Source organism: Myxine glutinosa, chromosome 11 (genome assembly GCF_964187855.1).
Source record: "Myxine glutinosa chromosome 11, kmMyxGlut1.1, whole genome shotgun sequence".
NCBI lineage: Eukaryota > Metazoa > Chordata > Myxini > Myxiniformes > Myxinidae > Myxine > Myxine glutinosa.
Genome location: NC_136271.1, coordinates 107,987,387 through 108,011,830, shown reverse-complemented (window position 1 = coordinate 108,011,830; position 24,444 = coordinate 107,987,387). Strand labels below are relative to the sequence as shown.

Genomic DNA, 24,444 nt, shown 5'->3' with positions numbered 1-24,444 from the left:
ACGCACCTGCTGATTAACACCCTGAAACCTGTACTCCTCTTCCTTCTTGAGCCTAGGCCGATAACAGCCAAATGCCTTTCCATGATCAGGTTTGTGTTAAAAACAGCCAATCGAAGACTACAAAAAGTACAATTCTTATGTAAAGTATGACCTGTATCATACATAAGATTGGTTCTACCCGAGTCGATGGTATCTATGGTTCTACCTGAGCCTTTTGGGATACCTACTGTAAGAAACGACTTTTAAAGCTAACAGGATATTTTCTGGAACCAGTTTTTGAAGCTCTCCATTGTTCCTTTTTTGGAAATTTCCCTAAAAAACAGAGCATAAGCAAATCCTAGAAATTAATGACAAGTACTTCCGGAAAAATGGAAAATCTGTAAAATTGTCTTTTGGATTACTTTAAAATCCAAAAAGTAGAAAGAAATCACAATGTAACCAGACATGGTATTAATATATCAGTTAATTTTTGTTCCATTTCCATCAAATAAAGATTCAATCTATTTGAAATTAGATGTCGCGAGATTGGTAGGCGTACACAGTACTCCATATGATGACATGGATAAGTGGTTGCTTTTGGTGTTTTTGTATTTGATACCGTTATTTTGCAGTGCGTAAGTTTGGTTCAGAAGAGAATAGCCTAGTCTGGAACCAGCTAAAACTAAGACGAGTCCTTAGGTAGGTTCTTAGCGTGGAATTAGATTCGTCCAGGTAAAGAAAGGTGGGACCTGGCAGGAAAGACTATAGGTATGCACACTCACCTCTGACCTGTGGTCTTGAAAGCGTGGGTTTGAAACACATTGCAGAGGATATTTACAGTAGCAGGAACGGGTTGGGTAAGTGCAGATGGAGGCGAGGGTGACAAGTTACAGTTGTATTGGGAATCAAACCCAAAATAGACGGCTCAATGGTGAGTGTGCTACCTCGGTGCTCTCCTGACAGCCCCCCCTCCCCCCACCCCATCCCCCCATGTGCCCAATCACTTGAAAAGGTCGAATTATGAATTAGGCACTGGGATAGATGATGGCCTTCATCTTTGTATAGTTTAGCAAAAATGGTATTGGATATCCTGGTACCTCACAGCTCTGATTTTTTACGGCGTAGCCTATCGCGCAAAGCCGTCGAGAACAGTGTTTGTCTGTCCATATACATGTATGTATGCATGTATGTCCCCTCAAACGTACACCAATCAGTGCTAAGGATCTGGTCACATGACAGTGGTGATGTGATGTGCTACGGCAGCTGACTCCACGCACCGCCATTTTGATTCCTATGCCGTTCATGCCAAACATATCGTTGAACCTGTCACGTATCACAATCGCCATGCTCTACCTTTACGTTTTTCATTCAGTGTGAAACACAAACAAACCGATTGTTAAAATGATCATCAAATATCGAAAGCATCGGTGTTACGGGTCTTCTAACAACACAGTACGTATAGGCCTTAGGCTTCATGCCTCACCTTCAGACAAATTAAGCCCAGGTTTCTACAGTAGTGTTGTTTCAGTAGTATCATTTTCGTAATAATAATAATAATAATAATAATAATAATAATAATAATAATAGAGTAAATATGAACATAACACTTTAATCCTAATGTTGTGAAAGCAAGGTTAATGGATTGAAGCGATGTATGGTTCATGAATCAATAATAAGCGCTGTATGAAACTAACGACCGCGGAAGTAAGGAATTAGCCTCGGTTTTTTGATAGTAATATCATTTTCGTAATAATGATAACGTAACGTTAATATTATAGTAAATCTATTCGTAACACTAATCCTTTCGTAGTGACTGCAAAGTTACTGGAGGTTAAAATATATCATCTTCAATATTATATTAAAGTAGGAGCATTTTTGTGTCCGTCCGTCATTACATCTATGATGTCGTTACGTCTATGATGTCATTATGGCGTATGACGGCTGACTGCAGCGACCGACATTTTTATTTATATGCTGCACAAGCCGAACATGTCGTCGAAGCGATCGAACCTGTCATGTGTTTTTACACACGGACAGCTGTACGTTGCAGAGAGTAGAGTAGGAGACCCACTCAATCTGCGCATCTTTGCCAACCAGAGTGAATTACAGATAAGGAGAGGAACTGCACATGCTGCAGGCCGACTAACCCGCAACGTTGTTTATAGTGAAATCATATAACCTCAGGAGCAGATCGAGAGTGAAACTTGGAGGGTTAATATAGCTCCCCAAAAAATGTTGCTTTAAAATATTTTTTTAATAGACTAAAAAACTTTAAATGCACTAAAATACTTTAAATGCACCTTTTATAGTTCACTAATATATACATTACAACAAACGTTGTCATCTAACCATAGCCGAGGCTTCTATTGTCCAGGTTAAGCTGGAAACGTATTTGTGTTTGATTGCATTGTGACCTACAGATCAATTTGGGCCTGCTACTCCTCATCCTGCTGGAGCTTTTGTCTGCCCTACACCTGCTTCTGATAACATGGGCTGCCCAGGCCTGTTCCTCTCTGCATCTGGTGCACAATGTAATGTCAGCAGAGTTATGTACCCATTACACTGTTTCTATCTGCCATTACTGACCCATAAAATGCCACCGAGCTGAGATAGTATTGTAAAATAGAATTCTGCCCTTTAATAGTGTAATCAACCACTCAGAGAACTAGATGGTATTCATAGAATACTTACCCTGCGCAGTCAACTTGTTGCGAGCCAACTCGTGTTTTTGAACATTTTTTTTTCTTTGATCCAATATGGCTGCCAGACCACGTGAGCGATGACATCATAAATTTATATTCTCTATAATTGTTGCATCGATCACGCTCAATACATTTCAAACTGATCATACTGTGTTGTCCCTGTCAAATAATGACGTCATGATTATGGCACCAATGACGTCATCGTTAACAACACCTATTCCCCATGTGGAGTTCTTTACAATGAGCCATGTTTCAATTTTTTCCATGCAGCGGTTTTGGAGATATAGAGGTGCAACATTTTTTGGGTTTTTCCAAGATGGCACCTGTACCACATGACATATGACGTAATTATTATCATTAAAATATTCTACAGGAGGAGGCGCTCCTATGGTGAAGATTTCGTGCCCATTAGACCAACAGTTGCTGAGAAAGAAAATTCACAATGATCGGATGTGTTGTACTTGTCGAATTATGACGTCATAATAAAGACACCGATGACATCATCATTAACATATCTTATTCCCCAAGGGCAGTACTTGATGAGTCATGTTTCAATTTTTTTCCATGAAGCGGTTTCGGAGATATAGAGGTGTAACCATTTGCGATTTTTTCCAAGATGGCGTCTGCACCACGTGACCTATGACGTTATAATTATCATTTAAAAAATTATACAGGAGCCGCACATATTCTTAAAATGTAGTGTCCATCGGACTAACAGTTGCAGAGGAATTTTTATTTTATTCACACTGATCAGATCAAGCGTTGTACTTGTCGAATTATGACGTCATAATTAAGGCACCGATGACCACCATCAACATATCTATTCCCCATGGTGAGTACTTCACAATGAGCCATGTTTAAATTTTTTCCATTAAGAGGTTTGGGAGATATAGAGGTGCAACGGTTTTCCAAGATGGCGTCCATACCACGTGACATATGACGTCATATTTATGAATACAAAAATTCTACAGGCGGAGGCGCTTCTATGGTAAAATTTCGTGTGAATCGGACCAACGGTTGCCGAGAAAATGAATTTTTAAAATGCAGACACGTACTGCACACGGCACACGTACGCAAGTGAATGCTTAACCCCGCTTTTCGCTTCGCGAGCGAAGGGTAATAACTGACATCATTGAGAGCCATTTTCTCAGAAGTAGATCTTAGTAAATATGAGTGCAATTAAACGGCATTTTTGGCATGACCTTACTGCTTTTTCTTTTCTGACCTTTAGACTTCACCCAAAATCAAAGCACATGGACCTGAAACGTTCCCAAGGCGCATCACACGTCTTTGTGCGGTGAGAACTGGCAGTTGGCGTTCCGAAGCAGTGCCTCCTTGAGCACAATCCTGCTAGGAGTAATCTACGCTTAGGAAAGAAAAGAAGAAGATAATGGCGTAATCATAATCTGAAATAAGAGTAGAATGGCTGGAATAACAGTGGATAAAGGGTGTGGTTTGGCCTTGGATGTCTTCAGGACTACCATGATGTGTATTTGCAGGCACTGCAGTTGGTCGGTGGAATACTCACACTTTTTGGTGGAATGGCTGCACTAACGCTACAGCCATGGTCTTCAAACTCCGTTGCATTGCAGTCATGCCTGTGGGCCCTCATTGCTGTATGTGAGGATTGGGACATTGGCTTATTTCGGGGATTCTGTGCAAAAAAAGTTAATCTTTGCTTTACATTTACACAATTTCAAATGAAACAGCAGAACAATACGTTAATGCAAGTGATGCAATTTTCAAGCATTTCGTCTATTTACAGCGAAGTTGTTGATTTCCTATAAAATTAGATTTCCCATCCTCTTTTGTACCCAACTGCCCCTGAGCTCTGTGTCTTTTGCACCTGAGAAGGTAAGGTGGAGAAGGTTCTTTCAACCCTCGAATGACTTCTCCTGGACCGGACAGCATCAGCTCACGTGTCCTAAAAATCTGTTTTCTGCTCTTGCACATCATCTCTGCCATTTTCACCCTATCATCTACCCAAGGTGTTGTCACATCTGCTTGGAAATCCGCCAATATTCCTGTATTACATAAAAGGTGCAAAAACGGATCCCCTTAACCACAGACCAGCTTACTTCGACTCATCACGGAGGTCACAAAATCCAACATTGTAGTTGATATGAAATACTTCCCTTTTTTCCCCAACAACCTCATCTCTGATTACCAATTTGGATTTAGACCAGGTCACTCCACCTTGGACGTTCTGCTTCGATTCACCCAACAATGGATGGAGACCGTCAATGTCAGACATGAGACCAGGGCCCTCTCTCTGGACATGTCACATGCTTTTGATACAGTCTGGCATCCTGCCTTACTCTCCAAACTCTCTACCTATGGGATCGAAGACCAACTCCACACATGGCTTACTGACTTCCTCTACTCTCGTAGCCAAAGTGTGGCTCTGAATGGAATCCTTTCATCATCTCTCCCTGTCAAGGCTGGAGTGCCCCAAACCAGTATCCTGGGCCGAGTCCTATTCCTGATGATATAATCAATAATCTCTCTGACTGGAAAATCCCCTTTATCTATTTGCTGATTACTCCATCTGAGGCAGGCTGCAGCCTCTTCCCTCTCTTTCAGACCTTGACAAAATCACAAGCTGGTCAAACACTTGGAATAAGTCTTTCAATCCTGACAAATCTCACACACTCACCCTCTTTCTCCAAAAGGACCGTCTGACAAAACCTCCTCGAGGAAGTTCAGTCACTCAAACTCCTGGGTCTCATTATCAACCACGACCTTTCTTGGGCAAACCACATTTCAAAGTTGGCCACCAAAGTCAGCCGCCAACTAGACATCCTCCATCATACATAGTCCTTCCTTGGCACATCTGATCTCCAATCTACCCTCAAGGCTTCCTCTGCAGCTTGATGGAGTACTGCTTTCCCCTCTGGGCTGCCTCCCCTGCCTCATATCTTGCTCAGCTTGACGCCGTGGAAATCAAGGCCTTTAAGATTATTAGAATCTCCCGCTATGAAGCTGAATCTATGAGTCTATCACTTTGCCATCACAGACAGGTCAGTTGTCTCTGTCTTCTATCGCCTCCTTTCCGGTCTTGCACCCTCTGCTCATTCTGTGATTTGTCCCCCTCACCGCCTGGTTTCCTCAAGGCTCACACAGTCCACCTTTAACCCCCTTCTGGTGAAACTACCTAAAACCATGATTACTGCTCGCCTCCACTCATTCGTTCCTTTTTTGCCCGCCTGTTGAACCACTTTCCACACTCTCTTCCCTCCAGCTCTTCAAGACAGCTGTTCACCACCATCTCAGATCATCCCAATCCAAAACCATGATATTTTCTACCCTCGTCAACCCACCCAAACCAAATCCTTCCACCTACTAAATTTACACTTTACCCTCCTGAGTATCTATATTATAATAGCCGTAGATGATTCTGTCTGTCTGTCTGTCTGTCTATCTGTTGGGTGTCTGTCCGGGGTGTGGCTTACTCGGTTTGCAGAGTAGCTCCACCCATAGCTCCACCCATTCTGGGAGAGGCTTCATATAATTATAAACAAATATCCACCATTTTATTAACTCGCATAGCTTTGAGGCCTGTTTTGTAGGCCCGTGGTGTCTTGCTCTCTCTCCCAGTTTTATTTCAAATCAAATTCGATATATCATTTCATTTTTCACAGTCGCTAACATAGTTTTAGACTCGGTTGAAAAAAAACGGGAAGAAAATCCGATGAAAGTTGCCCTTTATAGAACGAAATGAATTCTCAAACGCCTGTAACTTCAAGGCCATTGAGTCTCTCTCACGCCTTTATCTCCAATCTAACTCACCATATGATTTCATTTTTATCGATGGTTTTGGACTCGGTGTCAGCAACGCGGGAAAATGCAGAGATATATTTTTAAAAATACACCATATCACCGCCCACCACCCAACCGCCAACAACCGCCCAACATGTATCATACACCGCCCAATATGTATCATACACCGCCCAACATGTATCATACACCGCCCAACATGACAGACGGCAACATGTCAACATTATCGCTTTTTCTTTAAACCGAATGAACCGAGCCGAACCGAATAAACCGAGTGAATTCACCGTTTACTTTTGATGACAGTCGTCACAAAACGACATATATTTCTTCGTTTTTATTTCATTCAACATTATTAGCCGGAAGTAAAATATGGTTCAGTAAATTACCGAGAGATATTTCTTCGTTTCTTTATTTATTAGTTATTTGCGCATACACTTTAAATAGGTTTATTTGAAATCTTTAATTTTCACAATGTAATATATTTGTCATTTGATGATGAGACACTTCCTCTTGACTCGTGACAATTCATGCGTTGCGTGGAAACTTCCATTTCCAAAATGAATGACACAGTCGATGAAGAACGACTCGGTGTCAGCAACGCGGGAAAATGCAGAGATATATTTTAAAAAATACACCATATCACCGCCCAACAGCCAACAAAGTATCATACACCGCCCAACATGACACAGACAGCAACATGTCGACATTATCGCTTTTTCTTTAAACCGAGTGAACCGAGCCGAACCGAATACACCGAGTGAATTCACCGAGCGAATTTCATCCAATTCCACCGAGTTTCATGAAACCGAGAGATATTTCTTCGTTTTTATTTTATTACTATTAGTTAGCAGCAGAGGTACCCAGCGTTGCCGGGCGGGGGAGGGGGGAAGGGCACGTACACTTTAAACATGTATATACATGTGGGATGTGGGATATATACATGTGGGACGTGTACGTGTGTGTGTGTACGTGTGTGTGTGTGTGTGTATATATGTGTGTGTATGTGTATGTAGGCTAACCCCCGCTCTCGCAGGGAAAATGGCCTTAAAATGCATGTTGTTGTTGTATGTGTGTATATATGTCTGTGTGTGTGTATGTGTGTATATGTGTCTGTACGTGTGTGTGTGTGTCTGTTTTTGTGTGTGTGTGTGTGTGTGTGTGTGTGTGTGTGTGTGTGTGTGGAGATCTATATATGTGTATAATGTGCATATATGTGTATATGTGGATACATATGTGTATACATATTTGCATATGTGTATATGTGTCTGTACGTGTGTGTGTGTGTGTGTGTGTGTGTGCATGTGTGTCGATGTACGTGTGTGTGTGTATGTGTGTGTGTGTGTGTGTGTGTGTGTGTGTGTGTGTGTGTGTGTGTGTGTGTGTGTATATGTAAACATGGGCCGGTGTGTGTGTAAAGTGTGAGGAGGTATTGGAGAGGAAAATGCAGAGATATATTTTTTTAAATCACGCCATGATGATAAACGAAAATACACCGCCTAAAATAACAGTCGACATATATTTAAAATTCGTCACACACATCCATGCCCGTGGGATTCCCACGGGTGGGAATCCCACGGGCATAGATGTGTGTGACATTTCGACATATTGAGTTACATGCTGCACCTGCACATTCAGTTATATAAAATGGTTACTGACAATTGATCACATCCACAAATGATGTAATCCACACAATTTAAATGTACTTTACATAACGTTAATAGGAATACATGCCCGTGTAGATGGGAATGACATATAATTCACCGAAAACGTTGAAGCAACCGCATAATATTACGGTGATGTTTAACTCTGAGTGAGAATAGTCTGAGGATGTGATCAATTGCCTGTAACCATTTTATATAACTGAATGTGCAGGTGCAGCATCTAACTCAATATGTCGAAATGTCACACACGTTCATGCCCGTGGGATTCCCACGGGTGACCCCGCTAGTCCTTCTATATTCATCTAGTCCACCCCATGTATCCTCTCCTGTCCCCCCCCCCCCCATTCCTCCCCACACCCATTGTTTGTCCAATTCTGCCTCCATCTTGGCCTTCAACTCTGCTGTTAATGTTTCCATCCTCTGTGAACTGTTCCGTTTGTGCTGTTACATCCTTATCCGTTCAGTGATTCTAATACTAGCCTTTACACGGGCCTCGACTATGTATACAAAAAAAGTAATAATTACAAGTTCCTGCCATCTTCAGTCGAATGTCAGGCCTAGTCGGCGGATTCGTAGAAAGACTTGGCCCAAGCATCCCCGACAGCCAAACTCAAGGTGGGCTTAATTGTGGCCGTTAAATAAGTTGTAGTTTTGGTCCTGCAAGCGCAAGGATCTTTTGTTCAAATTGCAAGGACCTGAGCATGAAAATAATCCACAAATAGAAGACAACAGCAGAAACTTAGCGAAGCAAAACCGATTCGTGACAACGTACCTGAAGCTAATTGGCTCCCAAACTTTGTCATGTATGAATTGAATGCAGGTTCTAAGAATGTCATGGATTACATTAATGGTCTTTGTGCACTGCTTACAGTCTTTTCCTGCTGCTGTGATTGGCCATGTGGTTGCGGATTATCCATCTCAGATATTGGTGAGTCATCCTGTGTTCATTATGCAATTTCAATTTATGCAAAAGGAAAAAAAACGGATGGGGGGTGATTGGCATCTCACCAACATGTGCACTGTGAACAGATCGAGGCTCTGGGGGCCCTGAGTGGACTGAGCAGCCCTGTGACCGCAGCAGCCAGTGGGTACCTTGCAATGAGCACAGAGCGATTACTCTATGGACTCAGCCACAGCACAGCTCCAATGAATGTAAGGAGTATTCATGGAATTTATGAACAACATTCATTACAGTATCACAACTATCATTTATCATAATTGAAGTTAAGGGGGGGGGGGGGGGGGTCATAGAAAAGTCTCATGTCCGTTAAAGGGAAGAGACAAGGTGAGGGGAAAACCTATTTTTAATACAGGGTATCCCATGGGAAGATGCTATGATTAGAAATTTTGTTTCTAAACCTTATCGACAATGGCGGTCCAACACGGTAAAGTATTTTCATCAATCAATCAACCTGAGCCTGGTGTTGGCTAAGCGGTTAGGGTGCCGGCTTGGGATCCTAGGATCCTGGGTTCAAATCCCGGCCGATCGCTGAATTAATGCCAGGGGGGTTGACTCAGCCTGTCATCCTTCCGAGGTCCACTAATTGAGCACCAGTTCACTGGTAATTCCCTGTGTGTTGCAAAAGGCGACTAACAGGGTTGGTGGCAGGAAGGGCATCCGGCCATAAAACATTGCTACAAAAAGGGGACGAAGGTGCTCGAAAAAGGCCAACCCTTGCTCTGCGGGGAAAAATGGCCTCTAAAGGTGGTCAATCAACCTGGGGAAAAAATCATTATCAGAATATTTTTGAATTGCCCTTTCAAATTATGCTGGTGTTGTAATTTCAGGTGTACAAACAAATTATTAAAACTGGCCCCTACAGGGGGTTAAAGGAACACTTAGGTGTTTCATGAGCCTTCAATTCACTGCCAAAAAGGTCTTATGGAAGAGTTGGATGACAGAACAGCTGTGAAACATGCTGACCACTAGTTCACAAGGTACGGGGAAGAGGGTCAGAGGGAGGCATAAATGGACAAATACCATCAATAAGTAAGAACAGAGCAATAAGTATCGAAGAGGGTACACATACCATAAGTAGAATACGTGACTTTCGAAATTACATATGAATGCTAAATGAAGCCGTGTGTGTGTGTGTGTGTGTGTATGTGTGTATGTGTGTATGTGTGTGTGTGTGTGTGTGTGTGTGTGTGTGTGTGTGTGTGTGTGTGTGTGTGTGTGTGTGTGCATGTGTGCGTGCGCGTGTGTGTGTTTACACTGATTCGGTTCTGCTCTCTGGGCACTTTTAACCCTGCCGTTGCCAGCATGAAATCTGGAATTCAAATAGTCCTTTTTAAACATCATTTTCGGCATTTAGACGAAAGAGTGGCAATTTCAAAATGATTAACTATAATTTTGTTCCCGAATGCAAATGAGACTCATGGAAATATAGGAATATCCATGGACTAGAGGTGTCGGATTCGTACCATTTCCTGTTCGTACAAGCTAGCGGAGGCCATAGATATACCACACATACACACAAAGGAAGGACGCTTCAACCTTTTGTAACGGATGCAAAAATCTTGTATAATTTCTCTCGTGTCCCCGTAACCAAACAAACAATATATTTGAATAACAGCACTCACAGCTCCCATAGCTCCCTCCCCCAACATTAATAGTAAATATCATTTTAAACTTATAATATGAATAAACATGAACTTAAACATTTTAAACTTTTAAAAAGATATGTCCTTCCCATTGGTGTTCAGAAATAAAACACCTAATCCAGATACACAGTCCATTCACTTGTAGCGCTCCGTCATTGAGGGGTTGTGTAATACATGCCCATCCATTCTGGCTTTGCACCGGCCCATCTGGTCGGGAGTTCGACGCAGTGCGTTCGACGAGCTGAGAAAGTTCTCAAAGTCTTTCATTGTACAGAGGCACAGCCCTTCTCTCAGGTACTTTTTCCAAAGATTTTCGACTTGTTTTAGAGCTTTGCGCCATTTAAGGTAACAATCTTTACCCCGGACACATGATATACTTTCTTTTGCCACAGACACACCTGTTTTCCTAGGTTTTCTGTGCACTGAGCATTTTGAAAGTCACGTATTGATTGTTGATGGGCAGGGGAGACATAAAGAGATACTAAGCTGCAATCCTCAAAAATTGGAAGAAAGAGCAAGATAGAACAGAATGAGGGAAGCAAATCCAAAGATAAGAGAAAAGGGAAATTAACAAGTTGAGAAGCGAAAAATATTTGACTTGGATCAGGAAAGAAAGGATGAGTGAAGCAAAAACCAAACAAGACTGGTGTCCACAACACCAAATGGACAACCACAATACCAACCACCCTTTTGTTCTGTTGTGCCCTGATTCGTTCAGGGTTCTCGCTCTTCCGTGAGACCTTGACTTTGTATACAAAAGAAAAAATAATAATTAAAAATCTGTCTGTGGTGACAACCTTGTCCCTCAGCCTCAGAGTGGAGGGTAACGAATAGCCTGCTTGTCATGATTCAACAAACAGATTTGTGGAAATGGAGGGAGAAATACCGAGAAAGAATAAATCGGGCCCCAAGGGCATGGTGAGAAACATAAAACAACAACCACAACAGATATACTGTACAAAGATGGAGAGCAGTTCACTGTCAAGGACAGTATAAGACAGTCACTTGTGACACATGCAAAATGACAATTCCAACAGACGGACAGCAAATAATCTGAGTGGTAAAACAGCAGTAGTAGGTTTGTGTCCAAAGACCGTGGGGTTGGAAACGGAAATCCATTTTGTCAAATGTTCAAGAAAAGAACAATGAGATTGCCTTGGCCTCACTTGAGGTGCAGGTGGAACATCTATTTCCGATATAACAGAAGCAGGTCAAAGGTGAATTATGATGGGAAGAAGGCTGCCTGACCTGTAAATGAGGGGATCCATCTTGAAAATCTTCTGCATTTTGTTATCCAAGAAGAGGGTAAGTAAGCATCGTTATGGGGACGACCTAGAAAGAACATAGAGAAAGGAGGAGAGGGCAGAGGACTTGAGGACCAATAAATGTATGCCAACTTTAACCACATAGTTGTCCGGCATTAATCGATACTTGTTCCAGGCTACTATTTCAGCTGTTTCCCAAAACCTACCAGGACATGAAAATGACGAAATTGTGTAGATAGTGGTCAAACTTGTTCATGTTAACAGGTGGTCAAAGGAAAATACATCAGTGCATCATCAAGTCAGTGGTCCAAAATGAGAGGTGGGGTCTTCAAGACAGGACTACCTGTATTTTATTTCGAGAAGGAAACACAGATCTTGGAAAGCCCGACGCGACTTAAAAAATGATGTAACCCGTCCCAGAATGATTGGCGTGCTTGCTCAGCAATCCCGAGGAACAGCAATCATCATGGCAGGGAGTGTATACTGTGTGTGCCAGAGAAGAATTGTAACATAAAATGGCTCACAAAGCTTCTAAAAGAAGCTGAAAATAATTGGAAAAGCACCTGAGAGAAAAGGGTGTATCTACACAACTTAATATTTGGAGAACTTTCTGATGAACTCGCCCAAAAGGTTGATATTTTGCAGCCGTACTTCAAAAAACTCCTCACGGTCTGGGCCCGTGCAAGGCCTGGGGATGGGGTGTGGATGGCGCATTCTACCCGACCTCACCAATCATCCTTGTTAGTGAATGGACTCCACACCTTGTGGGATTACCTCGTGTGAACATGGAAAGCTTGGCGAATTATTTAATGCACATCTGCAATTGCAAACACAATGTCGTCATTCCCAACATTCAGCCAGACTTCCGGCCTAGAGGAAGGCATCATATCTAGATTGGGTGTTTCTTAACACCGATGGGAAGGTCATATTTCGAGCTCGTCAATGCACAGGATACGTTCATTCATTCATATGTAGCACAAGGCTGTGGGGTGGTGTCATTGGCTGAGGGCACAACTGTGCCACTGATGTAATAATGCCCCCTGCTGGTTCGGGCAGGAATTTGGAATTTGTTCAGGGTGCTGGCATTAGCTCGCCTACTCTTGGCAAAGGACATCATGGGATCTTTAACGTCCAGCCGTCCACCAACAAATCCTGGCAGACGGGATGCCCGTTTAGCGTCCATCCAAGGGACGGCACACACCGATGAATCCCCCTGCCTGTGAAACACTGGAATAACAGTCGATAGCTGTGTCGGGATTCAAACCCAGGCTAAACAGCTTGGAGGGGTGTGTGCGTGCCTCTCAGTAATCCTATCAGGGTGGTGAAGGGTTGTGGTGAAGCTCCATACTGACGTACACATGTCTCTTGCTATCCCTCTGATAAACTCCAGTCATTCGTTTACCTAAGATTCACAAGGTGTCAATGAGCTATCAACAACCTTTGACCTTTTCAGGGTGGGCTTACTGATTCGCACATCTCACTTTTCCTCTCCGCACACACCGCATCCACCTGCACCACGACACCACACTTGCTCCCCCTCCTACCTCTACCAGGACTGGTATTTGTCCATCCGCTGTGCCCCTAGTCCGAGTGAGTCAACAGGCCATCTACAAGTCCTGATCTCATCTCTTCTATCCTTTCTCCTCCTTATCGACTTTTCATCAATCGTCAGTCTCTCCTTCTTATCTACTTTTCATCAATCGAGCAAACAATCTAAATCCCGACCACTCATTGTTAGGTTGCGGGTACAAGGCAGTGAAGTACAGTCGTGGCCAAAAAATATTTGCACCCTTGCACTTTTTTCAAATAACTCACAATTTTCTCGAAAGATAAGTTGAAATTGACAAAATTATTTGGTCTCTACAATTTATTATTTCACTGTTAATATCACAGAACCTTTTTTTTTTATCCAGAACTTAATATATCCTTTTAAATCAGAAAATGAAAAGAAATGGCATTGACAAAATTATTGACACCCTTGAGTTAATATTTGGTAGCACAGCCTTTGGACAAAATAACTGCAGTCAAGTGCTTCCTCTAGCCATGAATGAGCTTCCTACATCTCTCTACTGGCCGTTTGGCCCACTCTTCTTGTGCAACCTGCACCAGTTCTGCAGGATTTGAAGGGTGGCTTCTCCCAACTGCTGTTTTCAGTTCTCCCCATAGGTATAAAATGGGATTTAGATTTGGACTCATTGCTGGCAACTTCAGAACAGCCCAGCGTTTTGTCTTTAACCATTCCTGGGTGCTTTTTGGAGTGTGTTTGGGGTCATTGTCCTGCTGCAAGACCCATGACCTTCGATGGAGACGCAGCTTTCTGACACTAGGTTGAACATTGCACTCCAAAATGCCTTGGTAATCTCCTGATCTAATGATGCCATGCACACATTCAAGGTAACCAGTGCCAGAGGGAGCACAGCAACCCCAAAACATCACTGAACCTCCTCCGTGTTTGACTGTATGGAAGGTGTTCTTTTCTTTGAAGGCTTCATTATATTTTTTTCTGTAAACATAGAGATGATGTGATTTACAAAAAAGCTCTAATTTGGTCTCATCTGTCCACAGGACATTGTCCCAGAAGGGTTTTGGCTTGGTCAGATGTGTTTTGGAAAACTCTAGTCAGGCTTTCTTATGTCTTTCAATGAGCAGTTGGATCCTCCTGGGTCTCCTACCATAGAACCCCCTTTCATTGAGTTGGCGACGGATGGTGCGAGTTGAAACTGTCGTACCTTGTGTCTGAAGGTCAGCTTGAATCTGTTTAACAGTTGATCAAGGTGCTTTCTCCACCATTTGAACAATCTTTCGCTGCAATCTTCGATCAAGCTTTCTCTTCAGGTCATGTCCAGGGAGGTTGGCTACAGTGCCATGGGTCTTAAACTTCCTGATAACATTGCGTACGGTGCACATAGGAACATCAAGGTCTCTGTGGATGGACTTGTAGCCTTGAGATTGTCCATGCTTGGCTACAATCTTGTGTGTGACCTCCTCAGACAATTCTCAGGTTTTCTTTCTTTTCTCCATGCTCATTGTGGTACACACAGTGACACAAAACAGCAGAATGACTCCTTTTCTCTATTCAAACTGGTTGAATGAGTGATTTTTATATTGCAGGCACATGCAACTCACCACAGGTGAGTTCAATTTCAAAGTAAAGGAGAATCACCTGCTTGAAATCTAATTATTTCTAACAACTTCTAAAAGGTGCCAATAATATTGTCCGGGCCATTTTAGGATTCTTGCGTGGAATAAGCTAAGATTTCGTAATTTTTTCAGCTTTTTTTTGTTTTGTTCCACTGCAAACCAAAGAAATACATCTGTGGATACCAAAATATTTTTTAATTTCAACAATTTTCTGGAAGAAATGGTGCATTATTTGTAAAAAGTGCAAGGGTGCCAATATTTTTGGCCACGACTGTACCTTCCTCGGAATGATTCTGCTGGGCCCATATCAGAAGTGTTAAAGTAAGATTGTAGAAGGGGTTAAGCGCTAAGGGGGATAAGGCTTTTGGGGCTGTGATTTTGACTGTGGTTTCTTTAATTGTGACCGTTTGCTTGTGCCTTTTGCTTGTATTGATTATTATTTTATAAATGTGTTGCCTTAAATTTTTTTTTTTTTGGCTTGTAGATACTGTGCGCTGAATTCTTCCGTAAGGCGTTTTTTTCAACCTGCCCGTTTCATCTCTTTTCTGTTGACTCAATGAAGTTGTAGTGGTGCATACCCGGGAAGTTTTACCACAACGATTGGCTCCATGATTTAGCCGATACGTCTTTGATAGTACCGCTCGACTCTACATGATTGAGTCGATAGACAAATATGTATCGAGGATGCGAACCCCAATTGATAATGCCACTGGAGAAGTAATGCGGTTTGCAGCGAGGACCCTGCCAGGTTTGGTGGTATCAATCAGCGTTCGTGGAGTTATTTGTAGCCGGTGGCCTCATTACCGCTTGTTCGGGAAGAATCCGAAGATAAACTCCGAAACCGGATTCGCAACAATACGTTCGTTATTATTACCAAATGATACAACTATTCATCGTTGTTAATATTAGTATTAATTCATATATGCATCCTTACAATGTTATCATTGTTTTTGTTAATTATTACCTCCGCCACCAAAGGTGGATGGAGGTTATGTTTTGACCCCTGTCTGTCTGTCCGTTTGTGAACAAAACATCTCAAAAAGTTGTGGATGGATTCGGACGAAATTTGGTAGAGATGTAGCATATGTGACAAGGACGATTCGATTCGATTTTGGTGAAGATCTGAATATGGATTCGGATATGAGAATTATTTAATTTTCAAAGTGATTCTTCACCATTGGGAGATGGGGCCAAAACGATACATAGCAGGATATCTCAAAAAATTATGGATGGATTTGGACAAAACTTTTTGGACAGGTTGTGTGTGACAAGGAAGAACGTATTCAATTCTGTTGAAGATACGGATCCGGATCCAGCTGGTATAATTTTTTTAAGCGGTTCATCACCATTGAGTGATATGGCGAACCAGGCAGAGGTATGCTCTCGACCGAGTGCCGTTCTAGTTTTGTAATTATAATGCCATGCCTTGGAAGGACCTATTAAACTTCTCTCAACACCTTAACACGGTGCGTGTTTTAAACATGGGAATTGTTCCGGATTATTTGTAGTTAATTAGCCTCATAAACTCAGATCATGTGTTACTGATTCGTCACTTCCGTTGTTGTGGTTTTCATCCACTGTAAATATTTTTGATTCCATGTACTATTATTGTTGTCGTTTAATGGAAATAGAGGTTACTATTTTCAAAAGGTAAAAAAGTTAATGTTTTTAATGAAACCGGAACCGGACGACGACGAAGAGGAGGAAGAGGAAAAGAAGGCCAAGCGAGTCGGACAAGAAGCCTAGCTGCTTCGAGGTCTGGAGCGAACGTTGGCGAACGAGAGTCACGAATGAACTTTGAGTTTCCCAGGAAAGGGATTCCTGCGACAGAGTTGTTATCGCTGTGACAGAAAAACCTGCGTGACAGGTTTTGCGGTTGATTCCGAAGAGAATCATCAGAGTGCCATTACGCCACGAGAACGGGCCGTCGGCCATTTTACCTCACGCAGGATTTGCGCACCGCTCAAGGTTTTTCACCTCGCTTTAACCATTGTCACCGCATTCAGACGTTAATTTGGGTGTGTGTTTGTAATGTGGCTTTTGAGTGGAAATCTGCAGTTCGCCGATTGAGAGCCGTCAAACGTCCATACCTGAAGTTGTGATTTCCCCGTCGCTTCTCGAGGACACCTTCGCCCATCTTTGGCGGTGTGGCTGCCAACCCAACGGGACTCTGGTCTCGATACGACATCGTACGGACGATCATTGGAGTGGATCGACTTTGGCTTGAAGCCGGAATCAACTTTGGCTTGAAGCCGGGAAAGAGACATTGGGAATGCTCTTCTTTTCGCTCACTTGGAGCACAGTGAGTTATATTGTGCGAACCTGATGGTACCATCATAGGAAATATATATTGGTTGTACAATTGATTGCTATTGTTTTTGTGTTGTTATTCTTGTGTGACCTTAATACAATATTTGTTTGTTGGTAACAATTAGTGTGGTTTCACCATTGATCTTTGACATACAGAATAACACATCTTTCTGCCGTGACTCCTCTCGGGGCTCGGAGGTACCGGGGTTTGGGGAGGAGCACGTAACACATGACTATCATTTTGGTGTATATCACATTCCACATCAGAAAGCTCCAGCAGAACATCACAAAAACATGACTGACTGACTGACTGACTGACACACACACACACACACACACACACACACACACACACACACACACACACACACACACACACACACACACACACACACACACACACACACACACACACACACACACACACACACACACACACCTCATCCATTTATAGTAGATCATGACTATGCATATTAATGGTGAAGAATCACTTAAAATTAAGAAATTCTAGTATTCCGGATCCACATCCAGATCTTCACCAAAATCTAATCAATTCGTCCTTGTTACACACCCAAACAGTGCAACAAGTTTAGTTCTAATCCATCCCTAACGTTTTGAGATATTCTTCTCACAAACAGACAGACATAAAAACACAGATAGACAAACGTGAAAACATAACCTCTATCCACCTTCAGTGGCAGAGGTAATCATACAAGATTACCAGATTTTTGCATCTATTGGTAAAAGGAGAAGTGTGTGTGTGTGTGTGTGTGTGTGTGTGTGTGTGTGTGTGTGTGTGTTTGATTTATCCACTGCCGCCACCTGCTTGTACTAAGAGGAAATGGGACGAACTCGACACCTCTCATCAACACAGATATCTCTCGTATTTCTCCTATTTCCGGGAGTCCGATTTGCATTCACAAACAGAACAATTACAGTTACCATCTCAAAATTGCCAGTCTTTCATCTAAATGCTGAAAAAATTATGTTTAAAGGACTATTTGAACAAGCATTCTGAGTATTGCGCTGCAATACATGTCTCCTACCGGCAGTCTGTCGTCCGGAAAACTGTTAGGAAAATGACCAAAGTTCAAAGTGCCATAACTTTGTCAAAAATGATCGAAACGTCGTGAAGTTCGAACTTGATCTGTACCTTATCATGAGGAAACCATGTACCAAGTTTGAAATCATTAGCATGCAGAGTTTAGAAAAAACGTCCGGAAAACTGTTCTTTGCATGACGGACGGACAGACTGACAGACGGAGGGATGGAGTGCAAACCTATAGTCCCCTACAGTGTACACCGGTAGGGGACTAATGACAGATTTTGTGCGAGAATAGCAGGTTAAAATAGCAGGTCAAGGTCAACTGCCATCTGCTTGGAAATCAGCCAACATCACCGCTTTGCACAAAAAGGTGCAAAAACAGATCCTAGCAACTACAGACCAATCAGCCTTCTCCCAATTATCAGCAAAGTTATGGAATCCATCATTGCTTCGGATATGAAATCTTTCCACTTCTCCAATGGCTTGATCTCTGATCATCAATTTGGTTTCAGACCAGGTCACTCTACTCTGGACATGCTGCTTCTGCTGTCTCAACAATGGATGGAGGTCCTCAATGCCAAACAGGAAATTAGAGCTGTCTCCCTCGACATATCACGTGCCTTCGATACGGTCTGGCACCCCGCTCTGCTCACCAAACTCTCCTCCTTTGGTATCCATGGACATCTCCACGCATGGCTGGCGGACTTCCTCTCTAGTCGTAGTCAACGTGTGGCCCTGAATGGGTTTCTCTCATCTCCTCTTCCTGTTCAGGCTGTAGTTCCCCAAGGCAGTGTTCTGGGCCCTGTGCTTTTTCTGGTCTTCATCAATGAGCTCTCTGACTCTCTTAAAAATCCTCTCTATCTCTTTGCTGATGACTCCACTCTCTGCCGCTCCATTCCTCATCCCTCAGATCGGCAGTCTGCAGCCTCCTCACTCTCTGCAGACCTGGACAAAATCACAGACTGGGCAAACAAGTGGAACATGTCTTTCAATCCTGACAAATCTCACACTCTTACGATGTCTCTCCGAAAAGACCGACTGTACAACCCTCCCATCGACTTTCTGAATAATACTCTCCAAGAAGTTCTGTCACTCAAGCTTTTGGGTCTCACTATCTGCCATGATTTTTCCTGGGAAAACCACATTTCCAAGCTGGCCTCCAAAGCCAGTCGCCGACTGGGCATCCTCCGTCGTGCGAAGTCCTTCCTTGGCACACCTGAGCTCCTCACCACATACAAGGCTTTCATCCGCAGCTCAATGGAGTACTGCTCTCCCCTCTGGGCTGGTGCTCCTGCCTCACACCTAGCTCGTCTTCACGCTGTTGAAACCAAAGCATTCAGAATCATTGGAATCTCCCGCGATGACGCTATCTCCGAGGGCCTTTCACTTACTCACCGCAGGCAGGTTGGTGGTCTTTCCGTCTTCTACAGACTCCTCTCCGGCCTTGCTCCCCCAGCTCTCTCTGGGCTCCGTCCCCCAAATATTCCTACAAGTCGCACAAGATCTGCCTGCAACCCTCTTATGGTTAAACTGCCAAAATCAACTCTCTGCTCACCTTCACTCCTTCATTCCTCATTTCTCCCGCCTCTGGAACAAACTCCCTCACTCTCTTCAATCCCACTCCTCCCTCCAGGTCTTTAAAACGGCTGTTCACCACCATCTCTTATCTTCCCCAATCCAAAGCTTTGATCTTTTCTACCCCCGCTAATTTCACCCCAAATCCACTTTTTGAGGTGCCGACTTCTTTCCTGGAAGTCCTTGGTGTCCTTGCGTTTTATACCAGCCTGCCCCCCCCCCCCCCAGGCCATCTCCCTCCCACACATCTCCCGATGTCCCTGCTCTCAAATGTTGTGTTTGTGTGCTTCCTCCCTTTCTCTCCCCATCTTGTCGACCGCTCCCCTTTTTAAATACTTTGTTTGCTTGTTTGTTTGATTTGTTTGTTTGATAAATATTAGCTCTTTCACGAGCCTCGACTCTGTATACACAAAAAAAAAAAAAAAAGTGCCCGGCAAGCAGAACCGAGTCATTGAAAACCCAACACAGTGCATGTGCAAAAGGCCTCTTATCATCGAGACATCGTTTTGAAAGTCATGTATTGCTTTTGTATGGACAAGATGAGTAAAGAAACTTTTATCCTTTGACCGCCATAAACCTGGAATCAACCAATCACCCCTACTTCCCCTCCCATCCTCCTCGCACCCTCACCCACTCCTAACATGACAGGTGTTCGACCTCCTGCTGTCCATGCTGATGTTGGCTTTCTTTGTGAACAGCGTACTCACTCTCATTATGCTTTTCCTGTGTGCCAACCACAAGAAGAACGTTTTGCTGTTCGCCTTGCACCAGCAACAACCTGATAAATCGTCATATGGCCACCCACGGTCTCCTCCTACTAAAATAAAGACCCAAGGACCACAGGATCAGTCACTGCGGACAGATTTGCCCACGATGGTCCTTGCACGTGGGGAATCTGGTTCTACACCCCCTTTACGCAAAGGATCTTCAGTGCCCACAACTCCACTTTCTCATCATCCAATGCTCGTTTTTCAGCACGAAACACTCGAATCAGGTTCGGAGTCATCTTTGCCTGGATGTTCAGGCATGCCAACAGTCCCCATGTCTGTTCCGTCACAGCAGCAATACCCGCTGCCCACACCCACCTCACTCCATAAAGCTTCTATGATGCATAGGCATGCGGTGCTAGTGCCGATGCTGCAAGGCTCAGAATCGGAGAGTTTCTTGAGCACACAAGGCCACAAGGTTTCCCAGCGAGGAAGGCAACAAGGCAAGCTCTCACCATCAACACCCAAGTCCCCAGATTCACAAACACCTCTCTTCACTGAAAGTTTCCAATCCTCGGATTCAACGGACACAACACATCAGTCCAAATGCACCACAACCGGATCGGGCATATCCCCTGCTCTCCACCACAAGACTTACTCAGTTCTACCATCTGGAAACTCCAAGAGGATGCCTTCTCCAAAGATTCGAGTAAAGGGAAAGCAAGCGCCAAGTTTAGTTCCTTTTGTACCTCTTCCCTCGCCTGTGTACCCGAAGCATGTTTTGTCACCCACGATTACAAAGCCCGTGCTCTTTCGCTCAACCGCACCTCGCAGCTTGAACCGCTCACAAAATCTTTCACAGCCAAGCAGCCCGTTCAGCCCTGCTGAACAGAGCACAGAATTCTTCCCCACAACATCAAGATCACAAAGCCCCATCAGCCAGGTAAGGCACTGCAGCATGGGAAACAACTATACATTGGTGAGTTTTGCCTTTACCACCATTTGCTGATGCAATCCCACTGCAGTGAAATGGTCAAAAAATGTTTTGTCACTTTCACAAGGTATTTATAACAGGTATTTGGAATTCCACACAAGGTACTGCTTACCTTACACAGAGTGGATGTATCAATACATTGCATCGTTTGTGTTACCTCAATGGAGTTTTGCGAAGCAATGGTCAGGGTAGTGGTAAGCTAAGGTTTCAGGGGTTGATTAATCGATTCAAAATTTCTTGTTCAAAACGAATATGACACAAGCGCGTATCGAACCACATCTTTTTTGTCATTCAGACATTCAGCATCTCTCAAAATCAGAATTAAATTATCAGATGTAGTGATAACACACAAAACAGCTATTAAGATAATTTCTTTGATTTCAGGACATGAAGTTCCAGAAGATAAGGGAAAGATTTTCCGAAAACTGAAGACATCAGACGAGTCCACTTCACTTTTCCAATTTACTTCTGAAAAATTCTCACACATGCCACAAGTAACTAGTGCATGCTTTTAAAGACACTAGCCAAATCAATGCAAGCTTTTATGGAAGCCAAATGTGAACCACGCTATTTTAGAATTTTGCTGCTGTCAGTATATTCACATGTAATCATTTTACAATTCCGTTGAATTTGTAATACCATACACTGTCTGAGTGTCTGTATTTGATGGTGAAAAGGAAATGGTCAATTACACCATGTGATGTTCTTGAGCAAGGCCATTGCAATGCAATTTCAAATAAAACGTCGTGGTTTCAGAAATGCACAAAAGTGTTGCCTCTCATTTGCAAACAAAGGAAGGCAATACTTTTACATTCGAATACACTCCAAAGCAACGTGAAACACTGTGCGTTTTGCAAGCACAGATCAACAATAAAACAACATGAGCGTCACATGTGCACAAATGCAAGTGTTTTCAGGAATGTCTCACAGTCAAAAATGTGTCCAAAAGGAGGAACAGCACACTTGTAAGTGCTTTTACTCAGAGAAGCATGGGAAGATTTGGGGAGATGGAATTCCACAAAAAGCAATTGAAACTGCAGTGCAGCACAGCAAAGTTAAGGCCACAGAAAGCATCCAATATATCTATCGTAGCTGCACCTGAGATGAGAGTTAGGGCTGGTTTAACTCTGTGGAATCAGTGCATCTATCCAGACTGTGCTGCATACGTTTTTGCCAGCACCCCCGACCACCACATTCCTCTACCCTCCCCACCCACACCCTCTGCACCATTTATCCACTTCAAAACTTTATTCCACAAATAAACCACCAATTTCTTCCTTCGTAGTTCAAATCTTCCCTGGATCTTCTTTCAAAGACACTGTGCGGTTGAACACGAGCTGTGACATAAGAACAGGAGCACAAAAACTTGGTCTTACAACTCGATAAATTGCACACAGCAAGATTATGTACACACCTACGTACATGAACAGAAAAAAAAAAGGAATAAACACTTGCTGTCAACAGGCAGACAGACAGATGCAGAGGTGCATAAGAGGCAGACAAAAGGCAGATGAAAACACAGGTGGGCAAGTTCAGGTGGTAGGGGCGTCATCCACAAACCTACATACCTTATCTTCGTTGCTGTCAGGGTCCACACAAAAGAAACCAATGCGTTCAAACTGAAACTTGGAAAAGAAAGGTGCGCCCTTCACAGAAACATCAACGAGCACTTTAGGCAGAACCGCCAAGGATTCCTGAAAACAAAATCGATGCGTGAAATCTTAGGCAAAAGTTATGGCTGTTTCAAGGTATTGGGGGATTCATAAACAGGTCCATGGCCAAACATGACACAACAACAAAATAAAGACAATAGTTAACTTTGAATGTAAAAATTTTTGAGAGTTATTTAAAGGGAAACGGGAAAAGAAACAGTGAATGTTGCAGTAGAGTGACAATGGAGAGAAAAAAAGAAAAGAGGCTTTCATGAATGTCATTCTGACATTTAATTTCAAGGCATGTATCAACCAATCACCCCTTGTTAGGAGTTTTCAGGAGGACTCACAGGATTGATATCTGTGAGGAAACCTCCTGGAACCTGCTCAGAGTCTTCTGGGTTTTTGTGCAGGAACCTGAAATATTAATATTAGAGTTTAAAAAAAATCATACTCTGCAGAAGAAGAAAAGTCATCAACACGTTTCGCTAAAATGAGAGTAAAAACAAAAGAAACAAGAAAGAGCAATCAGGGATTGCAAACCCTCACCAGGATGTGTTTTCAGTGTTTTTAAGGCTTTTGGGTTAAAACAAATATGGCGGCAGAACCACGTAACCGATGACATCATTATTTTTTTCTCCACCAATTTATCCCTATATTATACAACAACATGCATTTTAAAGGCCATTTTCCCTGCTAGAGCAGGGGTTAGCCTTGCAGTCCCCATGACAATCTTCTCCATTTTGCCCTATTTTCTGCATCTCTCCTTGTTAACCCCCTTGCCTGCATTTCTTCTTCCACCATCTTTAGCCAAGTCTTTCTCGGTCTTCCCTGTCCTCTACTTCCTTCTACATTCATTTCCATCACTCTTCTCAACCAGTCACTTTCATCCTTCCTCAACACATGACCAAACCATCTCAACCTGTTTCTCTTCACAGCATCCATCACAGGCTCTATTTCCATCATCTTTCGCAATTCATCATTTGTCTTCCTCTCTCTCTCAACGATACTCCACACATCAATCGAACCATT

At 43.0% G+C, this 24,444-nt stretch overlaps 2 protein-coding genes across 3 annotated transcripts in view; one reads left to right on the top strand and one right to left on the bottom strand.

Annotated features, from left to right (window-relative positions):
- The window catches only part of MLC1 (modulator of VRAC current 1), a 41,773-nt gene extending 19,351 nt beyond the window's left edge, over positions 1–22,422 (top strand). The window contains exons 5-11 of the mRNA XM_068129887.2: positions 2,400–2,510; positions 3,913–3,978; positions 4,181–4,297; positions 8,991–9,047; positions 9,149–9,271; positions 20,708–21,709; positions 22,145–22,422. Coding sequence (XP_067985988.2) covers positions 2,400–2,510; positions 3,913–3,978; positions 4,181–4,297; positions 8,991–9,047; positions 9,149–9,271; positions 20,708–21,709; positions 22,145–22,189 — 1,521 coding nt within the window. The 3' untranslated portion in view covers positions 22,190–22,422. The remainder of the gene's footprint in view (positions 1–2,399; positions 2,511–3,912; positions 3,979–4,180; positions 4,298–8,990; positions 9,048–9,148; positions 9,272–20,707; positions 21,710–22,144) is intronic.
- QARS1 (glutaminyl-tRNA synthetase 1) overlaps positions 22,209–24,444 on the bottom strand; it is a 90,297-nt gene continuing 88,061 nt past the window's right edge. For both annotated transcript variants that reach the window (XM_068131319.2, XM_068131320.2), the window contains 3 exons: positions 23,763–23,829; positions 23,329–23,454; positions 22,209–23,097 (listed from right to left, as the gene is read on the bottom strand). In XM_068131319.2, coding sequence (XP_067987420.1) covers positions 23,047–23,097; positions 23,329–23,454; positions 23,763–23,829 — 244 coding nt within the window. In that variant the 3' untranslated portion in view covers positions 22,209–23,046. The remainder of the gene's footprint in view (positions 23,098–23,328; positions 23,455–23,762; positions 23,830–24,444) is intronic.